The following is a 22,810-nucleotide window of genomic DNA, read 5'->3' as shown; positions in this document are numbered from 1 at the left end:
GTGCACGGGGCAGACCACACCTGTGCCCGTGCCCCAAACTACTTACCTCTTCCGGAACGAATCCCACCATCTCGCCCCCGTGACCTGAGCTACCGGGCGTGAACCCCGTGGAGCACGCACCCCGCCGACACGAGCAGCCCCGCCCAGGCGTCAGCACAACTACTCCGAGAGCCTCTGTCTCATGACAGCAGCTGCCAGGCAGACGGGCTGCCCAGGACAGCGCTTTCCGCGCCACAGCTCCGAGAGCACCCGACGCGCCGGTGAGCAGGTCCAACCCGCACGAAAGGGGTGTCTGAGCTGCAGTGTCCTGAGGACGTGCACGTCCACTCGCTAGGGATGTTCCCGCCCAGAAGGCCGCGTCTCCTTTGCCGACTCTAACCCGTTCATTCTACGTAACTAGAAAGGACGACGGTGTTCCAGGAGACAGAGCCGCGCTGTAAAGCAGTTCTATCAGATGATCTCGGGGGCTACTCCCAGGCCCCACCTCGGGAGTGAGCTGTCAGCAGCCGCCAGCCCAGAGGCGTCACCCACCTGGCTGGGGTCTCCGGAGTCGCACGCCTTCAGCACCACGAGGCCTCCCTTCTGACTCGGGCGGCCCTGGGCCACCAGACACTTGCTGGTCTGGAGGTGATAGAGCTGTAACGAAGAGGCTGCACTCACAACCCGCACCAGGGAAGGACAAGGCCAGCGGCCCCCTCGTGCTAGAAAAGGAGGCTGGAGGGGCTGTCCGTCAGAGGAGGGAGGGCGGGAGCCCCGAAGCCAAGGAGACGGCCCTTTACTGCGTCCGCGCGCGCATCGCACAGAATCTAATCCTGTACCAAGACACACAGAAGCTGACTAATCCACAAGGAAGAAAATTAAAACCTCTGCCCCGAAGAGCCTAAAAGTGAAATCCAGGAAACAAGAAAGGCAGAGCCCAGCACCACCCGTCCGTGCAACACCCGCGCTGAAGCGTCGGGCCGGGGCGGTGGGGATTTCAGCCGAGGACACACACGGTCTTTAGCCTGGAGGAAGGGGACGTTTTGCTCCACTGCCAGAGGAGGCAACTCCCTGAAAGAGCCTTGGGAAGCATCGTCTCCGTGACAAGAGGAAACCAGACAACCCCAATACCCACACTCCACTTCAGAAGCCCAGTCTGAGGAGTGATGTAGGAACGTACACGTTCACGTCTAGGCCCCTAAAATTTACACGCGACGTGAAACTGAGACGTGAAGGGTGGGTCTCCGGCACTGAGCACCGAGGCTACTGGCACTGCCTGGCCGTGCCCGCCGCGCAGTGCCCAGAGCGGTGCCAGCAGTCCACAGCCGCCCGACTGTCTCGGCCACCCGCACGTTACCCCGACGCTCTGTACTTGCACGTGCGGACCACCTGTCTGCCTTCTGGGAAGCGAGCAATGACTCGCCCTCACAGAAGCCGCCCCCCGAGAGGACGGCGGGAAACTGCACACCTCGGCCGTGAACGCCGGGCGCCCACAGCGCCACTCACCCTTCCACGCCGCAGGACCTTGGGGCGTTTCGGCCCCCTGTTGACGAAAATGGGCTGCTGGGCTTGGCGTTGGGCCCGGACACCTGCATCTCTGGGTAAATGTTATCCAGGTACCACTTGAATGATTTACAGCCCAGCCGCTTCCTCAGCTCCACGCGCTCGCTGACATTTCCATAGCTCTTGGTCCTCAGGTCGGGCCTCAAGGAGAAATACTGTTCCTGGATTTAAAAAAAGTCAGATAACAGGCATTTTTTTGTTTTTAATAAATATTAGGTCATTCTATGCGAGGATTAAATATTATTTATGTCAGTGTTTTCTTAACATGGCCAAAAAATGTCCACGGAAAGCCTTCACGCAGCTGGTCATCGCCGACAAGGAAGATGGCGCTGAGATTCAGAAATGGCGGATACGCAGCGCCCACGTCAGGCCAGCAGGGTGGCTCCGGGAGCCAGGCAGGCCCGACTCTGGCCCCAGGGTCCCAAGGGTTTGTGGATGTGTCACGGCTGCTACTTTAGTAGAAGTTAAAATTGAAAACATCTATTCATTAAAAATCATAGACTTCCACGCCGCGACATAAATGCCTTCAACAAAAGTAAGTTTCTAAAACCAAAAACCTTTAGTGGCAACAGTGAGACCACTGTGAGCCTCTCCCATATCGGCAGAGAAACGTGGGGGGCGTCTTGGTCAAGGAGGAAAGTGCCTCACGACACGTAGCACAGCCGTTGCCCGACCTCGCAGGCCACGCCCTGGGCTGAGGCAAGACGAGGGTTACACAAGATCACCGTGGGCGACGGGACGCCCTCCGCCACAGCCACGACGGCTGCCCTGGCGAGGCAGGTGGAGGTTAGTGCAGGGCTGGGACACCGCCTTTTTGAGGGGTGAAGCATCACTGCTACAGGGCTGCACGTGGCGGGCAAGGTAAGACCCTGCTGTGCGAGGCCACAGGAGCGGGGGACCACGGGGCCCGGGTCTGTGGGAGTCACGCGCAGGACCAGGAGTAAACCAGAGTCTCCCCTGAGTCAACTGTGACCTCCCAGGGAGTGGCCAGTCGGGAAACTAGAGACTCGGAATGAGAGAAAAAGAGCAAAGGTCAAGCGGACACAAGCCAGCGTGCAGCAGCGGGTGGGCTGGCGGGCTGGCCCCGGCCTGCGGGAGGGAGCGCCCACGCACCTTGTACTCATCCAGCCAGACGTGCGCCAGCCTCAAGGAGTTGTGCGTCATCGTGTCCTGGCCTTCGGGAGAACCGTAGGGCCGCCGCTTCCGGAAAATGTGGCCCACGCGGGAGCAGGGGATGATGAAGAGCCTCCCGCCGCACATCCAGATCTGCCGGAGCAAGGGCCGTGAGCGCGCCCGGCGGCGAGTCTGTGGTAACAGGCGCTCAGGAAACTGCGGGGCTTCCCCTTGTTGGAGACGACTGCTCAGGTAAACCCAAGGGTAAGTCTAGCCCTGTCCTCTGCCCACCCGGGGCCAGAGTCCAGTTTCAGCAAAGCAGGAAACCTGATCTTCGGGCCCAGGCCAGGAGGCTCCCGGGCGGGTCCGCTCCGCGCACATCCACGCGTGCTTTCTACACAGGGCTGCGGAATGTCCAGAAGACCTCCAGGACCTCAGTTCTGCTCTAAAGTCTGTTCCTGACTCTGAGGTAACCTTACAGTTATTTCAATTAATTACCTTGAACTAATGATATCAATGCAACTTAAAAATGGTTAAGGATTACAGAGGAAAAACCGCCTTTGAAAAACTGGTCGGTACACACATGAAAACAGAAGACGACACGTGTAGACAGGCGCTGCCGGCGTGAGCACGCCTGCAAGGAGGCTGTGAGACTGTGGCCCACCCCTCCCAACCCCCCGCCAGGGCCCCACTCCCCTGCTGCTGGCCCAGCCTCGGCAACCGCAGAGATTGTGGGAGTGATTTTCTTCCCCGGGTTGGGGGTTCCTGTGCCTGCGAAGGATTCAGCAAGCCATTCATGGGGTGCTGACAGGCTTGCCATGTACACTAGGCTACTTCTGCGAGGGAAATGGGGGGTAACAGTTGACCAGAGCGGGCGTGAACCTGGGCGGTGCTGGGCAATCTGACACACATGGACACGCGTGTTTTCAGGATTATCCAGTAGGACAAACTGATGAAGAACAAAGCTCTAGATTACTTGCCTGCTGAAACGTCCCGCACCCGCAGCTACCACTTTATCACAGCTCCTTGCCTCTTAAAGGTTACAAAGCTAAGGCTTCCTGTACGCTTGTGCCATCCCGTGGGGAAGTGGCATTCGTTACGGGCAATTTGTCACAGAGGGTTTACAGAGGACACGGCCCCTTGGACGCAAATTCTATCCCACTGAACACACAGTAAGTGAACATGCAAAAAAATTACCCGAAATGATATTTCTAAATTTTCTCCTCCCCAGATATCCATGCCACTGTCATACTGCCCAAGCTCACTGAAGTAGTGCCTGTTCATGGCGAACAGCCCTCCAGCCATCGTGGGTGACCTGGAAAAGGAGAGGCGCGCTGTACCGACCCCGCAAGGCCAGCCGGCTACCTGGTTCCTTCCAAAAACTCAACACAGCTGGGACACCCCCGAGGCACATTTCATCTACTGCCGGGGAACGCGCTGGCCACCAACTGCGTTTTCTAGATCACGACGACACACCAGACCCCTGGCAGAGGAAGGCCACTTTCCTGACAGAAATTCACCTGAAATGAATCACTCAGCGCCTCTTGAGAGTCCAGTCTCAGAACCGCTGGAACCAACGGCCCCACGGGAGACCTGGCGACGTGTCCACACTTGGAGATGGACTCAAGTGTGTGGCAGAGGCCGGTTCTCAAGAGTCTGCCCTCTAGCGAACAGCTACCATCGGGGCACAACTGGGTAGGGGTGCTACTGCATCTGAAAGGCTGAGGCCAGGGACGCGGCCCAAGAACCACCTGGCTCCCGAGCCACCCCGGACAAGGGCACAGATGACGTCTCTGTCTTCATTCTTTCCTCGGGACTTGCCTGAGCGCACAGGGCTCGGGAAGCACTCATTTTCTGCGGACGAACTAGGCCAACACCGTGGCTCCTTGCAGAGGAGGAGTTACTCCTAAAATACGTTTTCTCTCGCGGCAGTCCCAGTGGGACCTGCAGACAGAAGGGGGTCTTACTTGATCGGTGCAGTAGCTCCTTCTGGCCCCCCAAGCTCGGAGAGGGGGACGAGGTCCCACTTGAAGTGCAGTCCCCAGTTGAAGCCGCCGCGCACCACAGGGGACGAGCTGTAGGCCAGGGTGTCGGCGCTGATGATGTCGATCACCGGGCACACGACGGTCTGCCGGTCTTCACGGATGGCTGCCAGCAGGGGCTGCAGCCACATCACGTTCACCTCACAGTGGCTGTCCAGGAACACCAGGACGTCTCCTGGGGAGGCAATGGACACCGACCCCATCAAACCCTCCCTCGCTGCCTCTTCCGGGGTCTTCTTGCCAGGAGGGACGGGAGCAGGCGCGGCCACAGGCCCGCCCCAGCACAGACCGGCCGCCCTCCGTTGGAGAAGCACCCCGGGAAGGAAGTCATACCTGTCGCGTGTGCGGCTCCGATCATTCTGCCTCGAATTAACCCCTCACGCTTTGTGTTTCTTATCACTTTAATTTTCCCAGGGAGATACTTCTGGACATACTCATCGAGTTCTCCCTTCAGATCGTCTGCAACAGAGAGCCCATCATTGGTCAAGGCACAGAGGCACAGAGTTCACAGCTCCTCTCACACTGCATTTGGTTCTTGTAGCAACGAACTGCCAAGTCAATACTGAAGAACCTTGTGCTTTATTTTAAAAGGCCAGTGTAGACGCGCCCGTAAGGAAGAGAAAGGAGAGAAGTGACGGGGCGGGCCGGAGCGCCTGCCCAGAACCGCTACCTTCTCCGCTCACTTGCACTGTCCGAGCAGCTGCCCCCGGGCGTAAAGGACATCTGAGGTGAGTGTGTGTAGCGAGCGGGCCGCAGACCACATGAGAGTCGCGGCCCAAGAGGAGCCACGCTGTGTCTTTTATGGTCAAATGACGTGTGACGTTCACTGGACACCAGCTCTGCTGTGGACGAGAGCGGAGGCGTGGGGAGCAGGAGCCCGGCACGTTGTAACCTGCCCCCCTCAGCTGCGGTAGTGAAGAGCGCGGGGCCGGGCTCGGGGCCAGGGGCCTCTTCCAGCTCACGCGCAGCTGCACGGGACCGGGAGCAAGTCCCTTAGCGCCTGCACACGTGAAACGGGGGGCCAGTAGCTCTCGCAGGGCTGCCGACAGCTGAATGAATAGCGTCAATGAAGCCCCTTGCTTCCTGTGGTGTGTACATGAAAGCGTTCTGAGGAAGGATCCATGTTACGGTGAAGAAAGGTGTGTAAGACGTGTGTGGAATCACCAACTCTCAGACTGAAGGGCTGTCGGAGCACGGTCTGGGGAGAGCAGGCATGAGGCCACATTCCAAGACGCCACGCACAGAGTCAGGGCGAGGAGAGTGGGGTGATCTAAGGGGCAGCCGCTACCCAGATGGCAGGGTGCTGGCCAAACCCACGTCCGGGGTGAAATGACGGCACCCTGCAATCTCTGCCTGCACACTGCAGGCTGCTGACCTCAGAGGGGAACACGGGGGGACACCAGGTGCAGCGGCACCCCGACCTCTTTGTGACTTCCTGTGAGCTGATACGACTTGGAAACAAGGTATTTTTTAAAGGTCAGCCAAGGGGAAAATTTTCAGGGCCAAATTTGGGTAGCAGTTTGTAAGCAGAGGAAGAAACCATGCAGTTTCTTCGAAATTAACCTGAAACCAATGAGCAGGCGTCGACCCGCGGGTGGTGGCTCCGCTGGGGTCACGCGCCCCACAGAACGGGCAGCGCTGCGGCGGGTCCGCCCCGGAGGAGGCCAGCCACCAGACCCCGCGACCCGCAGGCCCCTCACCGAAGTCGCTGTCATCGTCCACGAGGATGACCTCCCGCAGCAGCCGGGCCGGCGTGCGGTCCAGGACGCTGTGCACCGTGCGCAGCAAGGCCGACAGGGCCTCGTTGTAGAAGCAGATGACCACGCTGGCCACGGGCAGGTCCGCCGGGTAGGCCTTGTCTCTGCACCTGCGCGCACACACCAGAAGATGCCAACAGTTGAAAAGGCCACATGTCCCAGCCTGCCACTCGGCTTATTTTCAAGTCAACATTAGAAAAACGAACCTCTCTTTTCTGGTGTACCCGCCGTACAAATGTGTTCTGCTTATGGAAGTTATTACATGTTTTCCACGGAGCCCTGGGGCTGACGTTCAGCTTCTCAATCGTTTCAACAGCAAGTAACAAATATAAAGCTCTGTGTTTTCAATTTTTATTTTGCTCACTAGATAAGATGGATGACCCCAGGTAAGCAGCCCTTGGTAAGGCGCCAGCTGGCTTCAAGCAACAGCAAACCAGAGCTGCGTGTGCTCCGGGCACCCGAGCCTCCCGCCCTGCCTCCTGCCCTCCCCTACAGCCCTGCGAACTGTGCGAGCCCGTGACAAGCTATGGGGGTTTCGGCCCCAGTGCTACACCCCACACAGCGAAAAACCAACGAGCCACCCAGCTCCACTCAACCTCGCCCTCGGGGAAGCCTCCCGCTCTGGCTTTGGGTCCCCAGCTCGCCAGCTGCCAGCGGAGCCCTCACCCTGCGCCCGCGCCGCCACCTCCCCCATCAGACTTTTAAGTCCTGGGGATGCAGGGACCACCTCTCCCATGTCCTTCAGGCCTAGCAGAGCATGTAGCAAAGAGAAGATGCTCACAAAGGCCTGTGTGGGGATGGCTGACTGACCAGCCGCGCAAATAAAGAGCCTCTGAAGAAACGAAACAGAAAGTGAAAGGAGTAAAATGCGCTGATTTTAATTCCCTGTCACAGACACGTGCTGGACACCGAGCGTACACGCAGGGGCTCCTTTTAAGTGCAGGGAGCACTTCTCATTCCACGAACTTTAATCTTTTTTAAAGATGTATTTATTTGTGCATAAAGAGCTGGGGTGCAGGTCAGAGGCCTGGGGTGAGAGGATTCCCCAGAGACAGAGCGGGGAGCAGAACAGGCAGACTGACTGAAATCCAGTGCTGAGCGGAGCAGCGGGGAGACAGGAGAGGTCTGCTGCGCCCTGAGGCTCACTCCCTGGCTGGGGATGGAACTCGTGCTGCAGGGGCTGCGGACAGCTTCACAGCGCTGAGACTTAACCCCTGCGTCACCAAGGAGGCCCCTTGTCCCACAGTCTTAAATTTCCAAAGCCACACAGCAAGCTCTGAGGCCTCTGGTTCCAGCATGGCAGGGGGCAGCCTAAGCGGGCCCGTCTCCCGAGCCATGGAGGCTGCTGCCAACAGCACCACCCTCTCGCCTGGCGCGCGGGCCCGCAGGGACGGGAAGCATACTCTGCACTCCTGGTGTCCGGCACATCTCTGTGGTAGCCCAGGCGGTTGCTGACAAGCACGTTGAAGGCATGCTTCTGATAGCCCAAGTCCCTCAGCTCCTGGTCACGTTCACTGAAAATCATGCCTGCAGGAGAGCAAAGGCGCAGTCAGAGGCAGCCCCGTGGCAGGCGACCCCGCCAGTCCGGCAGCAGCAGGCTCTCGGCCCGGGTGGCCCCCGCCTTCTAAGGGCAGCAGACCCTGCAGCAGTCTCAGTGGAAAGACCTTAGGGATAAACGTACCTTAGGGATAAACGGCCCCGGCCCACCAGGCACGATCTTACGAGTATTTTCTTCCACAAAAACTACCATCTAATCCATGTGGACTCACAGGCCACAAGTACAGGCGAGTTTTGAGATGAACCTCTCCCCTAAACAAGACCGTTGAGAAACCTTTCTGATGAAAGTCCAAGTCCGGTCTCGGATTAACCTCCCGGGCAGGAACCCCTGCACAGGCTAACCCTCTCCCTGTCGTGAACATTCTTGCTCCAACGGTTCCGAGACCGTCAGAAAGAACCCCTTCACAGGGCGTGAGACTGTCTCCTCGTCAACATAAATAAAAGCTGCTGGCACCCAACACCCAGCGTGTCTGGCACAAATCAGATTATCAATTAATACTCCTCGGTGCATCAGTTTCCAAATGGGGGCCTCGCTCCTACGGAATTCGGGAAGATCAGCTTCTGATAAAGATGTCCTGAGAAAAGATTCTTGTTACAATGTCACGTTCTGCCCGGCAGATGGCGTCACCTGCGCGGCGCGCTGCTCTACCCTGAGAAAGGAACTCTGCCGAGCGTGCCGCGGACGGGCCTGGAGGGCGCTCTGCTGACAGTCAGGTACAGAGACCGTGTCTCGTTTATGGGCGGGTTTTACGAAAAAACTGAACTCGGCGGCTTTCACACCGCAGCGGGGCGGCCCGCAGGGCGGAGGCAGCACCACCGCATGGTGCGGTCCGACCGCCGCGAGTCACAGCGACACCGCGCGCGTTGGGGGAGATCCCGAGCCCTCCCCTCAGCCCTCGGCGGTGTCCCGCGTGAGCTGGGACTGAACCCCGGGGAAGGCCCCTGGCTTATTCTCGCTGCCCGCTCAGGGGAGGGCACGCCCGAGCCCGGCCAGCCCCGGAGGAGCCGCTTCCACTGTCTGTCAGTGACTGCGGGTTGGAGCCGAGAGGCCACTTTCAACTTTCCGTTGGCTGTGGCTCATCGCCGCAGCGCGCTGCGCACAGGCTGCAGGGGCTCGACTCGGCTCACTTACCCCGAACGTAAAATGTTCGCAGAGAGGGCTCGAGGACTACAGTGGCAAAGACATGCACGGGGGGTTCTTGCTTCCGAGTGTAACTTTTTGAGAAAAAAGTTTATTTTGCACTAAGATTTCATGAGTTTTCACACACGCTCTGTCCCAGACCTCAGGGGTAAGTGGTCATCTTACTGGCCGCGAGCCCTCTGTTCTCTGCTCCGCGTTCTGCTTTCCTTCACTCGGCCTCTCAGGTCATGTTACAAGCCAAGTCACCTGTCAACTATTTCTTCCCTTTGTTAAATAATGCCGGCAGCTAGCATCTTCGGCCACAAGCTCCATTTTCCTTCCAGCCACTTGACTGCTCGTTTCCTCCCGGGGACCCGAACAGGCCGTCAGACCTGGACACGCCAGCTGTCACTCGCCACTAAGTCTGCAGAAGCCGCAGGACCCCGCCAGAGCACGCGAGCTAGATCCGCGGGGAAAGCGAGGACAGGCTCCCGCGGCCGCGCAGCGCGGGACTCAGGGGCGCTCCACCCGAGCAGCACCCGCACTCACCCAGCTCGGAGAACTTCACGCCGCCTCTCGCGGGGTCTCCATCCGCCGGCGCGCCGTCCACTCTGCCGGCTTTGAACTGCGACTCTAACACTCGACCGGGACCCCGAGTGAAACGGGGGTAGATTTTTTTGGGGAATGGCCCGTGGGGCCCAAACCCCTTGATGGGCACATTCTTAAGTGGCTGAGTCACTTCACTGAAGTTGAAATAGACAAAAAGCAGAACGGTCCAGGTGGCCGAGGTGAAAAGGCATCCGTAGCAGAAGTAGCGTGCGGTGACGCTTCCCATCCTAGACCTAGCTTCGCGGGGGGGCCATCTTCAGTTTCCTGAAAGAGAAGGGCAGGCGGTGAGACACCCCGTGATCCGCGAATCACTCGCCCAGTCCGCAGCCGGCAAGCCCAAGCCACAGGGCAGCGCCTGAGCCGATCCCCAGCAGTGCGCCAGGTCACTGAGCAGAAAAAGAAGGGACTCAACAACGAAGCCTCAGGCCCGCGGGTCGGCGCCCGGCAGACCAGGGACGGACCCTTCTCCATCCCCGCAGGCTCAGGCGGGTCCTCCCTCCCCGGGCTCTCACCGGCGCGGGCCATACAGCCGCTACGTGGGGCGACAGGCCGTCCTGGTCCTTTCACCGTGACCCTCGGAGCCTCCCTTACCCCCAAGGGTCGTAAAAATCTATTAAAAACAAGCAACGCGATAAAATCGTTCCATTTCCCGAGCAAAGATTAAACCCGCTGTGACGCCTGCTCTAGATCCAGCGGTTACATTTCAAAAGCATAATTAGAAGAGTTCAAATAAGTCCATCGTCCTTCTTAGATGGCCCCAAATAATGAGCTGAGCAGCAGCACTGCCCCGAGGCACCCCGGGCGCCCTCCGAGGGCGCGGGGCGCAGTCTCACTCAGCAGGCGGGCAGAGGCGCGCACAGGGCTGCGGACGCGCAGGAGAAAGCAACCTAGAGAGCCACGCCATGCAGACAGCCTCTCTGCAGGATGATCCATCCCCAATCAACATCCAGCCACTCTCCCTTCAGAAGCTGAGCAGTTTTATAAAGCAGTCGGTAAACAGCTCAGTTCCTTGACTGTCTACTGCCCAGTCGTAGTGACCTCGCTGATGCGGTGCAGAAGCTTAAAAAACAGCACTCGAACTAAAGTCTGCCCCACGGTACACCAGAGGCTGCTGGAAAAGACTCCAGCGCAAAGAAGGAGGGGGAGGGGGAGCCGGCAGCGCCAGCTCGGGCGTTCTTCACGCGGGGGCAGCCCGGCAAAGCAGACCGTGCGTGAGAAGACGCGTCCCCTGAGCCAGGGGAAGGGCCCTCCCGCAGAGGGAGAGACAGCAGCGCCGCAAAGAACGCAGAGCAGCGTTCAAGTGAACCAGGTTTCACCTAAAACAGCCGTTGTTAGTTCCTAAAAGATCCGCTTGGGGAGTAGGCAAATAAACAACAAAACCAAAGCCTCCCCCGAGGCCAGGAAGCACCCCCACTACAAGGCTGTCCCCACGGGTGCCCGACCTCTTAGGCAGCGCATCCAGAGCCAGTCCCTCGCCTCCAGAACGGCTACTGTCCTCCCCAAAGCACCCCAGTCCCTTCGCTTCCATTGTGGCCTCCTTGACCCTGAGAACGGAATGGAAGGGAGCCAGAGCAACAGGCTCCGAGAGGGCGGCAGGCCAGGCAGTCCCTCCCCCGACACAGCAGTCAGAGGACACGCTGTTGGGCTCCCGTATCCCTGGGCCCCAGCCCCAGCGCACTGGGTGGTGTCCAGAACCCTTCAAACCAGCTTCAAAACCTCTAGATTCATGCTCCCCCTAAGTCACACGCCCCACCCGATCTCACCAAAACTGGGAGAATGACAGCTTCAATTTTAAATCCAAATCCTTCCACCACCACCGGCTGCCCAGCTGTGCCCTCACCCTCGGTGCCCTGTCCTTCCCGCCACAGCACGTCTGCTCCCAGCCTCCCTCCCGGGCCAGAAGCGACGCCCACGGCAGGGACGCTGAATGTTAGTGCTGAGGAGAAAAGACCACGCAGGCCGGTGCGGTGGGGGTGTGTGTGTGTGATTTTCGATGGGTTCTGGAGAGGCCCCTCGGCCAGGGTGACCAAGCTGAACCGAACAGCGAGCACCGCCCACCTTGGGACGGGCAGTGGGCGAGAGGGTAAAGTCCTCTCCTCCCCCCCAGGGGCCCACCCAGGCCCCGCCAGTCTACCTGGCACAGCCCCCAGGCCCCCAGCCCACCTCAGACCCCACCGTGACAAAAAGCGAGCTACAGAAATGAGGACACGCGCGGGGCTGCCCACCCGGAGCCCGAGCGCGAAGACGCTGCTTTTCAAAGCCAGTGGGTGACGCCAAAGCGCAGTGGACAGCCCTGGGTGGTCAAGTTAGAAAACACGGAACACAAAGCGATGAGTTAGAAAAATAAAACTGAATAAACTCAGTGAAATTAAAAGAACACTACCACGGTCAGGCATTCACAGAAAATGAAGATGAAACCGGAGGCCAAAGTCGATTCTTTAAAAGACCAACACAGGCACACCCCGGCGGCCCCAGCAAGCCCGGACAGCGCTGCGAGATGCGCAAGGGGGAGGAAACAGAGGCGCAGAGTAGGTAAAATGGACAAACGCGTAGAGAAACAGAAACGCGCGGTGCTGCCTGGAAATCCAGATGGCCCTTTAAGCTGCCTGAACACTAAACTAGCGCCGAGAACGTTTCCAGAGGGTTTTACAAGGGAGTTCTCGTGGACGAGCGCGGAAGGCTGACCCAGGCTTACAGAATGCCACTACAGAACAGTCTCCACCCCATTTCCGGAGGTTATTACCCTGGAGTCAAAACAAGGACAACAGAAGGGACAGATAATTTCAGAGACATTGTAAAAGTCTTGAAACATTAAAGCTGAAACCAACAATGTTTTCTTAAACACATCACGAGTAAGTGGCATTTGTGTCAGGAATACAAGGTGGGTCCAATTCGCGAACGATGCGTCACCCACTACATTACAAAACTGCACGAGAAACAAGGATTTGATCAGTGGAGGCTGTTCATTAAAATTCAACACTCCATGCTTAGCTAACTAGGAGGAGGGAAATCCTTAACCTGACAAAAAGAATCTCCACAATTCTTACAGCAACTTCTACCCGGTGATGAAATGACAAAAGATATTTCCTTAAAAGCAGGCGCAAGGATGCTCATCACGACCTGCATCAGACTGCCGTAAACGCACCCCTGGAGGCACCGGCTCCAAACACAGGCAGCCCTTCGTCCTGGGTGAGACACGCCCCGCCGGGACGGGCAGGTGCGGGGCCTGGGGATCCGGGCCCCGACGGCGACGCAGGAGACACGGCGAGGACGTGGCCCGGCCCGCTGCGCCCGGTCAGACACCTCCGCCTCCTTCCCACCCACCGTGTTCCCCGCGCACCTCCCGGCTGGCGGCCGGAGGCCGACAGTGAGCGGGGACGCCCCGCGGCCCGTGACATGAAGAGTCCATCTTCCCCGCGCGGAGCGAGGCTGACTTTCGCCGTCCACTCACGCCACCCCTCGCCCAGCCCAGGGACCGGCACACAGAAGGTGCCGAAAAGATCTCCAGGATGAATCTGGTAGAAACTCAATTGTTAACGTTTTCCTCCTCCTCCAGGTCTAAACGGAGTGCAGGATGCGAATGGACACGCGCCCGCCGGCCCTCGCACGCCCTCCCGCCCCGCCGGTAACCCGCACCCCCATCACAGCGCCCAAGGCCCACGGCTTCCTCTCCGCCGTCCCACACGGGGCTCCTGTGTGTCACCACGTGTGTCGCTCACACTCCCGACTACGGACTGTGCCCCAGTTCTTCCCTCTGCCCAGGACACTTTCATTCCAGCCGACTTCCCCCAGCAGGACCTTGCCTGAACCCCGCCTTCTCGGCCGAACCCGAGTAGACTGCGGCGGTCAGAACGGGAACGCAACCACCCGTCTCCTCCGCTCTCCCCTACGCCATGCGGCCAGCCAGCGCCCTGGCGCCCGCCCCGACTGCCTGCCTGCGGGAGCGCAGGCTCTGGGGGCCCCGAGCTGGGGCAGTGGCCGGCACACGGCAGACGCTGAGTCGGAGTTTGCTGAAACCGGTGGAAACATGTACCCTCCACGGCTGTCGACGTGCGTGCCGGGCAGGGCCTAAATGCGTGCGGGGAAATCCTGACTCCCTCGTCTCGACAGCACTGTCAGGAGGAGGAGGGCGGCTCACAGGCGCGGAGAACAAGCTTTCGCTGTCCAGTTTCGCTCATTCAACCAAGTTCTCTGTGATAAAGCGGGAGGCTGCGTCCCACCTGCTCCCTGACCTGCTCTCAGGTTCCCTCCGCAGCCGGCCCCTAGGGGCCAAAGGAAACACTTTTCCCCTCAAGATCTCACCCAAAGGACTTGGCCAACTCCGCGCAGCTTCCTCACAGAGCCCGGCCCGGGTTATCCTCCCTGCAGTAACTCCCTATCAAGAGTCCTTGGTCCTTGACCCGTAAAACGTATCCAGTCAGCGACTCTGTGGAGCAGGCATTATTCTCCTCAAGACACAATTCTTTAGGCGCTACAGACCTCTCCTGCCGCACCCGCTGCTCCCCTCAGCAGTGTATTTCGTCGGTCTGCCTGTCCCGTTCCCCGCTCTGGCTCTGGTGACTCCTCTCACCCTCCCGTGCTTCTGACTGTACCCAGCGCTTGTGTAAATAAATAAATAAATCTTTGGCCGGGGGGGGGGGGGAGACATAATTCTTTAGAAAACGCTTTGTAATGTAGTGAATCCCAGTAAATTAAGGAACCTATAAACAAGAGAAATGTACAAAGTCAGGTCATTTCTTAATACTCTTTACACCGGTAGTTTCCAGACAGGTCAAGAGGTAATGCCCCCAAATGAAAAGCAACCAAATGCCTGTTTTTAGTAAAATATCAATACAGGTTCTTAACGGCTTAAGGAAAGGGATTAAAACATCCAAACCAAAGTCAAGTTCAACGTCTGACCTCACCACGTAGCCGGCCCTGCCGCCCTCGCTCCTCGCGCCGCGTCCTCTCCGGCAAAGCCCCGCCGCCAGCGTCCAGGGCGCAGTTCTTTAAAAGGAGGCCACAGCAAACATCTTAGGGCTACCACTACAAACAGCCAGGGAACAAATCCTTTCAATCATAAACTCGCACGGTTCATGAAGTCAAAACTCCAGCAGTTCGGTATTTTCCCAGAGTTCTAGGAATTAAAGGTTAACGCGTCCTGTCAATGAATCCTCAGGAGAGGCCAGCGCACTCTCGTTCTTGTCGGGTCGTGGTCTCAGGTTGCTCAGGGACAGCAGCCTGGGAAGGAGAGGAACCCCCCCCCCCCCCCCGCTGGCTGGATAAGGAACCATAGGTTTAAGGCCAGTAGGAGAAAAGTGAGGATGTGCTGGGCCAGGGGTCGTGGTGTGACCGTGTTGGCGTTTGGTGCCAGCAAGCGTGGCCTGGGAGGGCTGGAAGTTGTGGCTGGAACGCGAACACGAGACGCCCTCGGAGCACGTCAAGTGGCCACAGGCAACCTGCCCGGAGCACGAGCACCGCCAGACCCGGGGTGAGCGGACCCGGGGGACAGGCAGCACGTGCCCCCTCTTCCCAGCCGCCGCGTCCGGCAGCGCCTAGCAGCAACTGTGAACAACGTGCGTGTAGAGTGCCTGCAGTGCACGGATGGCCACGAGTTACAGGGCACTGGGAAACAAGTGTCCGTGAGGAGGCGAGGAGGGGCGGAAGCAGGGGGCCGACCAGCTCCAGCGGACAGCTTCCCTCCCCTGCCGTCAGGCAGACAAACCCGCGTGCCAGCAGGTCCCCAGTCTTCCTTTCTCAGCCTGCGATTTCAGCAAGAGGAAATGTCACACCTCAAGAGAGGCCCCCGCGTAGTTCCAGGGCCGTCCACCTGAAAGCACAGAAGACTAGCTTTTCAGGGAAGCAGGGCTTAGTCGCATCTACGCGGGTTCCAACAGAAGCCGGAAAGCCCAAGCACCGCAGAAGGAATGAAGCCGCGAGTTCCCCAGAGACAACCAGGAGGGGGCGGCGCGGGGCCCACGCCCCCAGGAGAGCTGGCCCTGATGCTACTCAGAGCACTCAAGAGCACCGCTGAGAGCAGCAAATCTTCCAGATTTGCTTTAGGACATGAGAACGACATTCCCCTCGAACCTCAAAAGCCCGAGCCTCCTCCAGAGCCCGTCTCATGCACGAATAACGCAAAAAGCTTCAGATAAAATACGGCGCCCAAACGCAACAAGAAAGGTCCGAAATACGAGGAAAACCACTTCTGGAAGCCCCCAAAGAGGACTTGAAAAATGACAGAGGTCCCGCACCCTCCACAGCAGGACCCCGAGTCATAGTCCCGCCAGTGACTCCGCTAAGGTGGTCACAAAGCTCACGTGGAGGAGGAACAAGCACAACAGGCGGCGGCGAGCGGGCTTGGGCATCTCCCAGGGTGGCTACGTGGCGCAGGCTCTCGCCCCAGGAGACAGGTGGGTCCACAGACCCAGTAACACACAGAAAGTTCTTACATGGAGAGACATCACGTCAGCGAGGAAGGGACTTTTTGCTAAATGTATTGGGGAAACTGGCCACATGGAAAGGACACAAGCAGGCCGGTCCACGCATCGGGCACAGCACTGAGCGACACAAAGCTGACACAAACGCCATACTCAAATATTGGTCAAAAACAAAATCTAGAGATCGAATTGGCTTTATCAAGTGACCAGCAGCAGCCCTCTAGGTCCTGCAAGGGCCCCCTCAGCGGAGGTCCTCACAGACCTACACAAGAAGGTGAGACAGGCTTTTGGCCAAAGAAAAGACGGCTTCAGAAAGCCCTTCCCGCACGGACGGCAGGGGCCTCATGCAGATGGCCGCGCGGGGCAAGCTTAGGAACACCGTGCTGATGGGTTCAGGGGACACTTTTTGGAGAGGCTGACCCTGCCGTGAGATCAGGAATGAAGTCTGGCTGAGGTCCCAGCAGGAAGGACTCCCTCCATCTTGGGACTGTTTTCTTCTATTTGTAACAATTGAAAAGATGAAACAAGGGTTAGAAGAAGAAAACAGGGTTTACCTCCTCTATTATCTGCAAGTCAGCAAAACTTTCACAGCTATGGCTGAAAATCGGAAATACAGAAATGAGAAACTGAATTCTATGAAAACAAAAAATGGACAGCAAAAGACGCCGAGGCAAATGCAGGCCGTTCGGCTGTGAGGGGCAGAGAGAGAACTGTGTCACCATGCGGGACAGGCTGCCAGGGGGACAGAGCAGAGGAACACAGAAGAAACCTACCTAGGACGTTACACACACACAGCCACTTAGGGCACAACGAAGGAAGAACAAAGCATAATGTTGTGCTGGTTTCCAAAATTCTCCCATAAACCAGTGAAAAAAAATCTGATACCCATTAGGTAGGAAGGAACCAGAGCAGCAGGAGACAGGACTAGAAGCTAGACTTCCTCTCTCTGGGCAAAGACAGCCTTGCACTCTCACACAATGCAGTCAATTAGGATAATGTATATCCAAACACCAAGCACCAAAGCTTTGGTCCACTCAAAAAACAAACTTGCTGCTACGGGGAACACCCACGGTGGTTATTAAAAAAATGCTTTGCGGCAAACTGTTTAGGTCACAAAGATTTAAAATCTCATGGGCTATCATTCCATTTAAATTCCAGTGTTGTCATTAGGTCAGAACGAGGGATTTTCTCAACAGCACGAGAGTGAGCTACGAAGACCCATTCTGAGAGGTTCTCAGGCTCCCCCAGACAGCACCAGCCCGGCTGTGCGCCTGGGGTTCAGTCAAGAGACGCGCCAGGACGACATCTGGCTGTCACTCGCGCTCCACTCACCTGCCAGGCACAGCCCGTCAAGTGACCTGAACAATCCAAGCTTTCTCTCCTCAAGATCATTAAATAACCCTAAAAAAAGGCGAATACCGGGCACACAACAGGAGTGCCATCTGCCAGGCCCCATTCAAGGTGCCGGGGTTAGGATTGTCGGCTCGGCTACTGCGCCAAAAAAAAAAAAAAAAAAAAAAAAGACCATACAGATAAGTGAAAAGTTGAAAATTAAAAATCACCTGAAACTCTCCACTAGTTCCACTAGTAATGCTTTGATATATATTCCATGACTCACTTTTAATCTCAATACTATGAAGTTATACTGTTATCAGTAATTATGGGAAAATTAGTAAGACTCAGGGACCATTTGCTTTATCCTTTTTTTTTTACTTAAAACACCTTCTATAAAAAAATGTATTTCTCTAATAATCAAAGTAAACATTGTTAGGAAAAAAACTTCCTAGTTTAAAATATAAAAAACAAATTTGGAGAGGATTAAATCTTTTTAAAGCTCTGAATGAAACGTGATGAACTTCTTTTAAACTCAGAAGCAAAGGAGATTGTAGCACACTGAATGGAAAAACCCTTTTAACTCCATTAATTTGTTAAAACTTTGAGAATAAAATCTGAACACTAATATTCTAAAACTTGAAAACTTGCTTTCCCGCTGTAAACCAGTGTCTAGTCTGAAACTCATGGGACTGTTTTTACCAGACTAGTAAGATAATTCTAACCAACTCAACAGCAGAGCTTTCATTTTCTTTCACCTACAAAATGATTTTCATTATATTTAATGAAGTTTAAAATGTCTACCTTCAATGCTACGCATTTACCTTTCCATAGTCTCTGGCTGTTTCCTCATCGGTAACCCCAAATTTCAAACAGCAAGCGTCTGTTAGTTCCTTCCACTGTACCTCAGTCAGGTGAGTACAAGCACGGAGGACAACAGCTCCCTTCCCACAAGCCCTGGGAAATGAGCAGGTGACGACAACCCACACATTGTCATTTCTCATTCCGGACCCACTCTGGACGACTGGAAGAAAACACTGCCGTCAAAGTCCTCCGTAATCCCGCACAAGGAGATGACTGAGTTAGGAAAGGCTCCAGGCAAATTCCAAACATCACATGCCCCCAGGAGCAATCCTCCGACGCCCCTGGGATATTAATGAAGCTCCTCTCTCCAAGTACTCACACCCTTGGACAACTGCTTGGTAAGGGACCGCGGGCCAGTAGGGGCGAGCAGCAGTCTGTGGAGCCCTCTGGCGCAGTGCCAAGCAGAAAGCAGCAGTTCTCCCTGGTTTAGATGGCCGCAAGGAAACAGGAAGGAAGCAAGCCTCCCAAGGACTGTGCACCACACACGCTCGGCCTGGGAGCCCTTGGGCCGACATGTCTGCAACTGCATGATCTGCTACCTACAGCCAACCTCCTTATGAGCTGTCATTCATCATTCCATTCTGACTCCAGGTGGCTGGGCATGCTCGGGAAATGTTCTGACTGGAGCTGTCTTTTTCTCCATCCCAACAAAACTAGCTAGCTTGTCAACACACGGTCATAAACTCAAGAGTAGCCAGAAGCCAAGCAGATACATGGGTGCATCGGCCAAGAGGAGATGTGAGAGTGCCAGGGCATGTCCCCCACCTGAAGAAAGGAAAATCCAAAAACCGAGAAGCTCTCTGATCACCAGCCCCACGTTGCAACTGCTGAAAGGGGCACATAAAATGAACAGTTCTTACCAAAAAGCTATGCAAAATGTCAGGGAGTCGGGGTACAGCACAGGCCCGGACTCTGCCCTCAAGGGCTGTGTGTCTGTGCATGTTAACTCTGTCCTCACTTCTGCGTCCCCGTTATTAATGCAGATTCCGTTGGAGGTTAACCTTACAAATCTTCAGATGGCAGAATTCAATGGATGTTGGAGGGTGAGTATAGTGGCAGGGCGGGCAGGGAGGGGGGACTCAACGACTGTGCCAGTGAAGTCATGTTTCCAGCTTGAAACCCACTGCCTTGACTCCAGCCAGGTCCTACTCGACAACATCTGGGAAACTCTGGCACCCCTCAGGCACTTTTGGCAGTATCCAGAAAACTTTCTAGTCATCACAATAGGGAAAGCCTACTAGCATGTGGTAGGAAGAGGCCAGGATATGGCGCCACACCCTACAGGGCACAGTCCCATCCACAATCATTTTGCCCAAAGTGTCAGAGCGCCAGTTTGAGAAACCCTCTTCTATTCGGTGATGCTGGAGCTGGGAGTCTACAAACAGCATTTTTTGAACTATTAACAAATAAAACAACCTGGATAAATCTTGGAAATACATATGGAAAAGTCTACAGTTTTGATAAATAGCAAAGACATGCAAATAAAATGAGATTTTTCTCTCTCAAACTAGCATTTTTTTCCCCCTAATACCCACTGAAGTACAAGAGTTAAATGACACATTAGAGAGAAATCATATACTGAAAGCTCTTTCAAAAAAGTAGTAAGACCTGGCACGGGGCCTTAAAATTTTTACACTCTGATAGTAATCTCACTTTCTCTAAGGACAAAAGCCCTAAGGACTAAGTCAGGAGAAAAGCTCAGGCTTATCCTAAAGCAAATCCTTTAAGTTGTGAAGTGATGTACAAACTACGCAAAAACAAGTGTGAAGAAACTGATTTTGCGTAATATACAAACCTGAGAAAATTTCTCAAAGAACTGTCCAGTTCCTGGTTTTACATCGTACTCCAGTTATGTAAGATGTAACTAAAGGGCAAACTGGGTGGAGGAGTACACGGGATCTTTACTAACTTAGTGTGAATTCATAGTTATGTTGAAACAAGATTTTTAAAGGTCAGCCAAGGGAAAAATTTCCAGGGCCAAATTTGGGTAGCACAGTTTATAAACAGATTAAGAGACCATGTAGTTTCTTCAAAATTAACTTGTATCAATGCATAGCTTGAGTCTCTGGCTGGCACAGCTGGGATCTAGCTTCACATTGAACAGCAGCTGCGCTTCTTCAGGAAGGCACTTGGCTTTAAAGATTCAGACGTCCGTGGCCAAATTGAAATATTTCAAACAAAAAGTTCAAGCAGTGGGCAACTGCAACACGTATTAGTTTAAATTTTCTAAACAGAATAGTAAGCAAATGGTTGGCTACAATGACTACACCTCGGCCAGATGAGCTGATGGGAGGGATTAATCCTATGAGAACCAGGTGGGCTCTGACCAAGGAGGATGCTGTTTTAGCACAACAAAAAAAGCACCAACAAAACACGAAACAGAAGCATAGAACCCAAATGGCAAGGAGCACAGACCCGTCAGAAGATGTTAAGAGCTTTCTGTTTTTCTTAAGATGCAGCAGATGTCAATATACAGTATTTTCAGGTAAATGGGGAGTGGAGTTTTAAAAGAAAGCCCTTCAAGCCTGGCCTAGGCCTGGGACGGAGAAGAGGAACGGTGCTGTGTTCGCACAGGAGCAGAGCGGAGCATATTCAACGTGACGATTTCATTTTATATTAAATAAAAGCCAACCAACCAGACACCGGGGCGTCCTCGCGAGCAGCTGGACAGGCGCTCGGCAACCGCGACTTCAGGGGGACGGCCCCGCACAAACCAAAGTGCCCGCAGGTAACAAGGCGGCTGCTGATAACGGGCGTCAGGCTCCCGGGGCAGATTTCCGGTCACGCAAACACGCCCCAGCTTCCGAAGCCGGCCGCCCGCCCGCGTTCCCGAGCCCGCCCGGCCCCGGACGGCACCTTCGGGACGAGGCTGCGGCGCCCCGGGCAGCCCTCGTGGGAGAGCCCCGCGGACAGCGCCGGGCCGGGCTCGCGGGGCGCTTCTCTCAGGGACGGGGCAGAGAAAGCGCCGGGACGGACGCGGCGCTGGAGGCCGCCCAGCCGGGCCGAGCCCGCGGCTCCCGGCGGCCTCCTCTGAGGACAGAAACCAACAGCCGCGCGGCCGCCCCTCCCCGCCCGCCGCCGCGCCGCGGGCCCGCTCCCGGGCCGGGTCACACGCCGCGGGGCGCCGGGGCTCCGGGAGCGGGGCGCCCCTCCGGCGCGTTTTGGGGCGCGGTTCTCTCAGGGGCGGCGGAGGCCGCGGCCGGGGCGCCGAGGGCACGGACGGAAGCCGCGCGGGCTCCGCGCCGCCGGGCCGCCCGCTACTCACCCCGACGCCGGCGGCGCAGGATGGCGGCCTTCTGGGCCGGGGCTGGGGCATCCTCCCTGCCGCCACCGCCCGGTGCGAGCCGCCGGGGCCGCCGCGGAGGAGGCGGCCCGCGAGGAAACGCAGCTGCCGCGCGCGCGGTGGCGGCCGCCGCCTCCGCCCGAGCGCGCGCCCGCGGGACACGTGACGGCGCCCGCCCCGCGCGCCGCGGTGACGTCAGCGCCCGCGACCCCCGACCGCTCGGAACCGGCTCCCGCGGCGACGTCACCGCCCGCGCCCCCGACCGCTCGGGACCGGCTCCCGCGGCGACGTCACCGCCCGCGCCCCCGACCGCTCGGGACCGGCTCCCGCGGCGACGTCACCGCCCGCGCCCCGGACCGCTCGGAACCGGCTGCCGCGGCGACGTCACCGCCCGCGCCCCGGACCGCTCGGAACCGCCTTCGCGTCGCTGGGGTCGGGCCGGCGGGGTTTTGCCCCTTTAAAAAGGCCGCGTGAACGTCAGAGCGCCGCGAGCATGTCCGCAGGTGGCGGCCTCGCCTGGGGTACAGGAAACGCGGCCACGACGTCGAAGCGCGGCCGTGCCCCCTGCGGACAAGCGGGGCCCGACCTCCTGGTCCGTGAGCGCGAGTGTGGCCGCCTGCGAGCAGCCGCCGCCGCCGGCCCGGTCGGGGCCCGGGGCCTGCCAGGCGCGCGGACGCTCAGCTCCCAGCCAGGCCCGCTCGGCGACCCGGCCCCGCGCTGCCGGCCCGCCCCGCCGCCGTCCAAATCGAACTGTGGAACCCGCCTGCCGGGGCACTGGCTGCACCAGCGATCTCCTCCGACAGCTGAGAATGTCAGATATTTAAGTTTTTGCCGGTCAGAAGGGTATGAAATGGCTCTTTGTTTCTCGCTGCTGTTTTAAATGGGTTCCTGCTATTCCGCCAAATTAATGTGCAGTGGTACAATTTAGCAGCTGAAGTCTTAGGTTGGCTCCGTTGTTGTTGGCTTTTTTAGGGTTCTGGAGAATAGCATTGAAATGCTCCTACCAGTGGCTTTAGGAGTAAACCTGGGTCTTTTGTCGGATTAGCGTAGCGGTGTTGGTTTGTCCCTAGATGTAGTTAAGAGATGCAATGCAGGATGGCATCAAATTTGAATTGAGATAAAGAATTACTAAAATATTATTTATCCAAAATTCAAATTCAACCAGGCATCCT

General features: G+C 56.9%; 1 protein-coding gene across 1 annotated transcript; it reads right to left on the bottom strand.

Moving 5' to 3' along the window:
• Positions 1–530: 530 nt before the first annotated feature.
• On the bottom strand, positions 531–21,658 carry LOC119239775 (polypeptide N-acetylgalactosaminyltransferase 11-like). The gene is made up of 10 exons (XM_037504178.2): positions 21,621–21,658; positions 9,681–10,004; positions 7,858–7,981; positions 6,398–6,564; positions 5,031–5,156; positions 4,623–4,872; positions 3,853–3,970; positions 2,656–2,808; positions 1,486–1,703; positions 531–636 (listed from the first exon to the last, which is right to left on the bottom strand). Exons 2-10 carry the CDS (start codon positions 9,964–9,966, stop codon positions 561–563), a joined length of 1,518 nt encoding a protein of 505 aa, XP_037360075.1. The 5' UTR covers positions 9,967–10,004; positions 21,621–21,658; the 3' UTR covers positions 531–560.
• Positions 21,659–22,810: the final 1,152 nt, after the last annotated feature.

The sequence above is a fragment of the Talpa occidentalis genome, unplaced genomic scaffold, assembly GCF_014898055.3.
Source record: "Talpa occidentalis isolate TD23 unplaced genomic scaffold, MPIMG_talOcc4v2.1 talOcc4.113, whole genome shotgun sequence".
Classification (NCBI taxonomy): Eukaryota; Metazoa; Chordata; class Mammalia; order Eulipotyphla; family Talpidae; genus Talpa; species Talpa occidentalis.
Note: the sequence above shows the minus strand (reverse complement) of the source record. Positions and strands in the feature narration are given on the sequence as shown.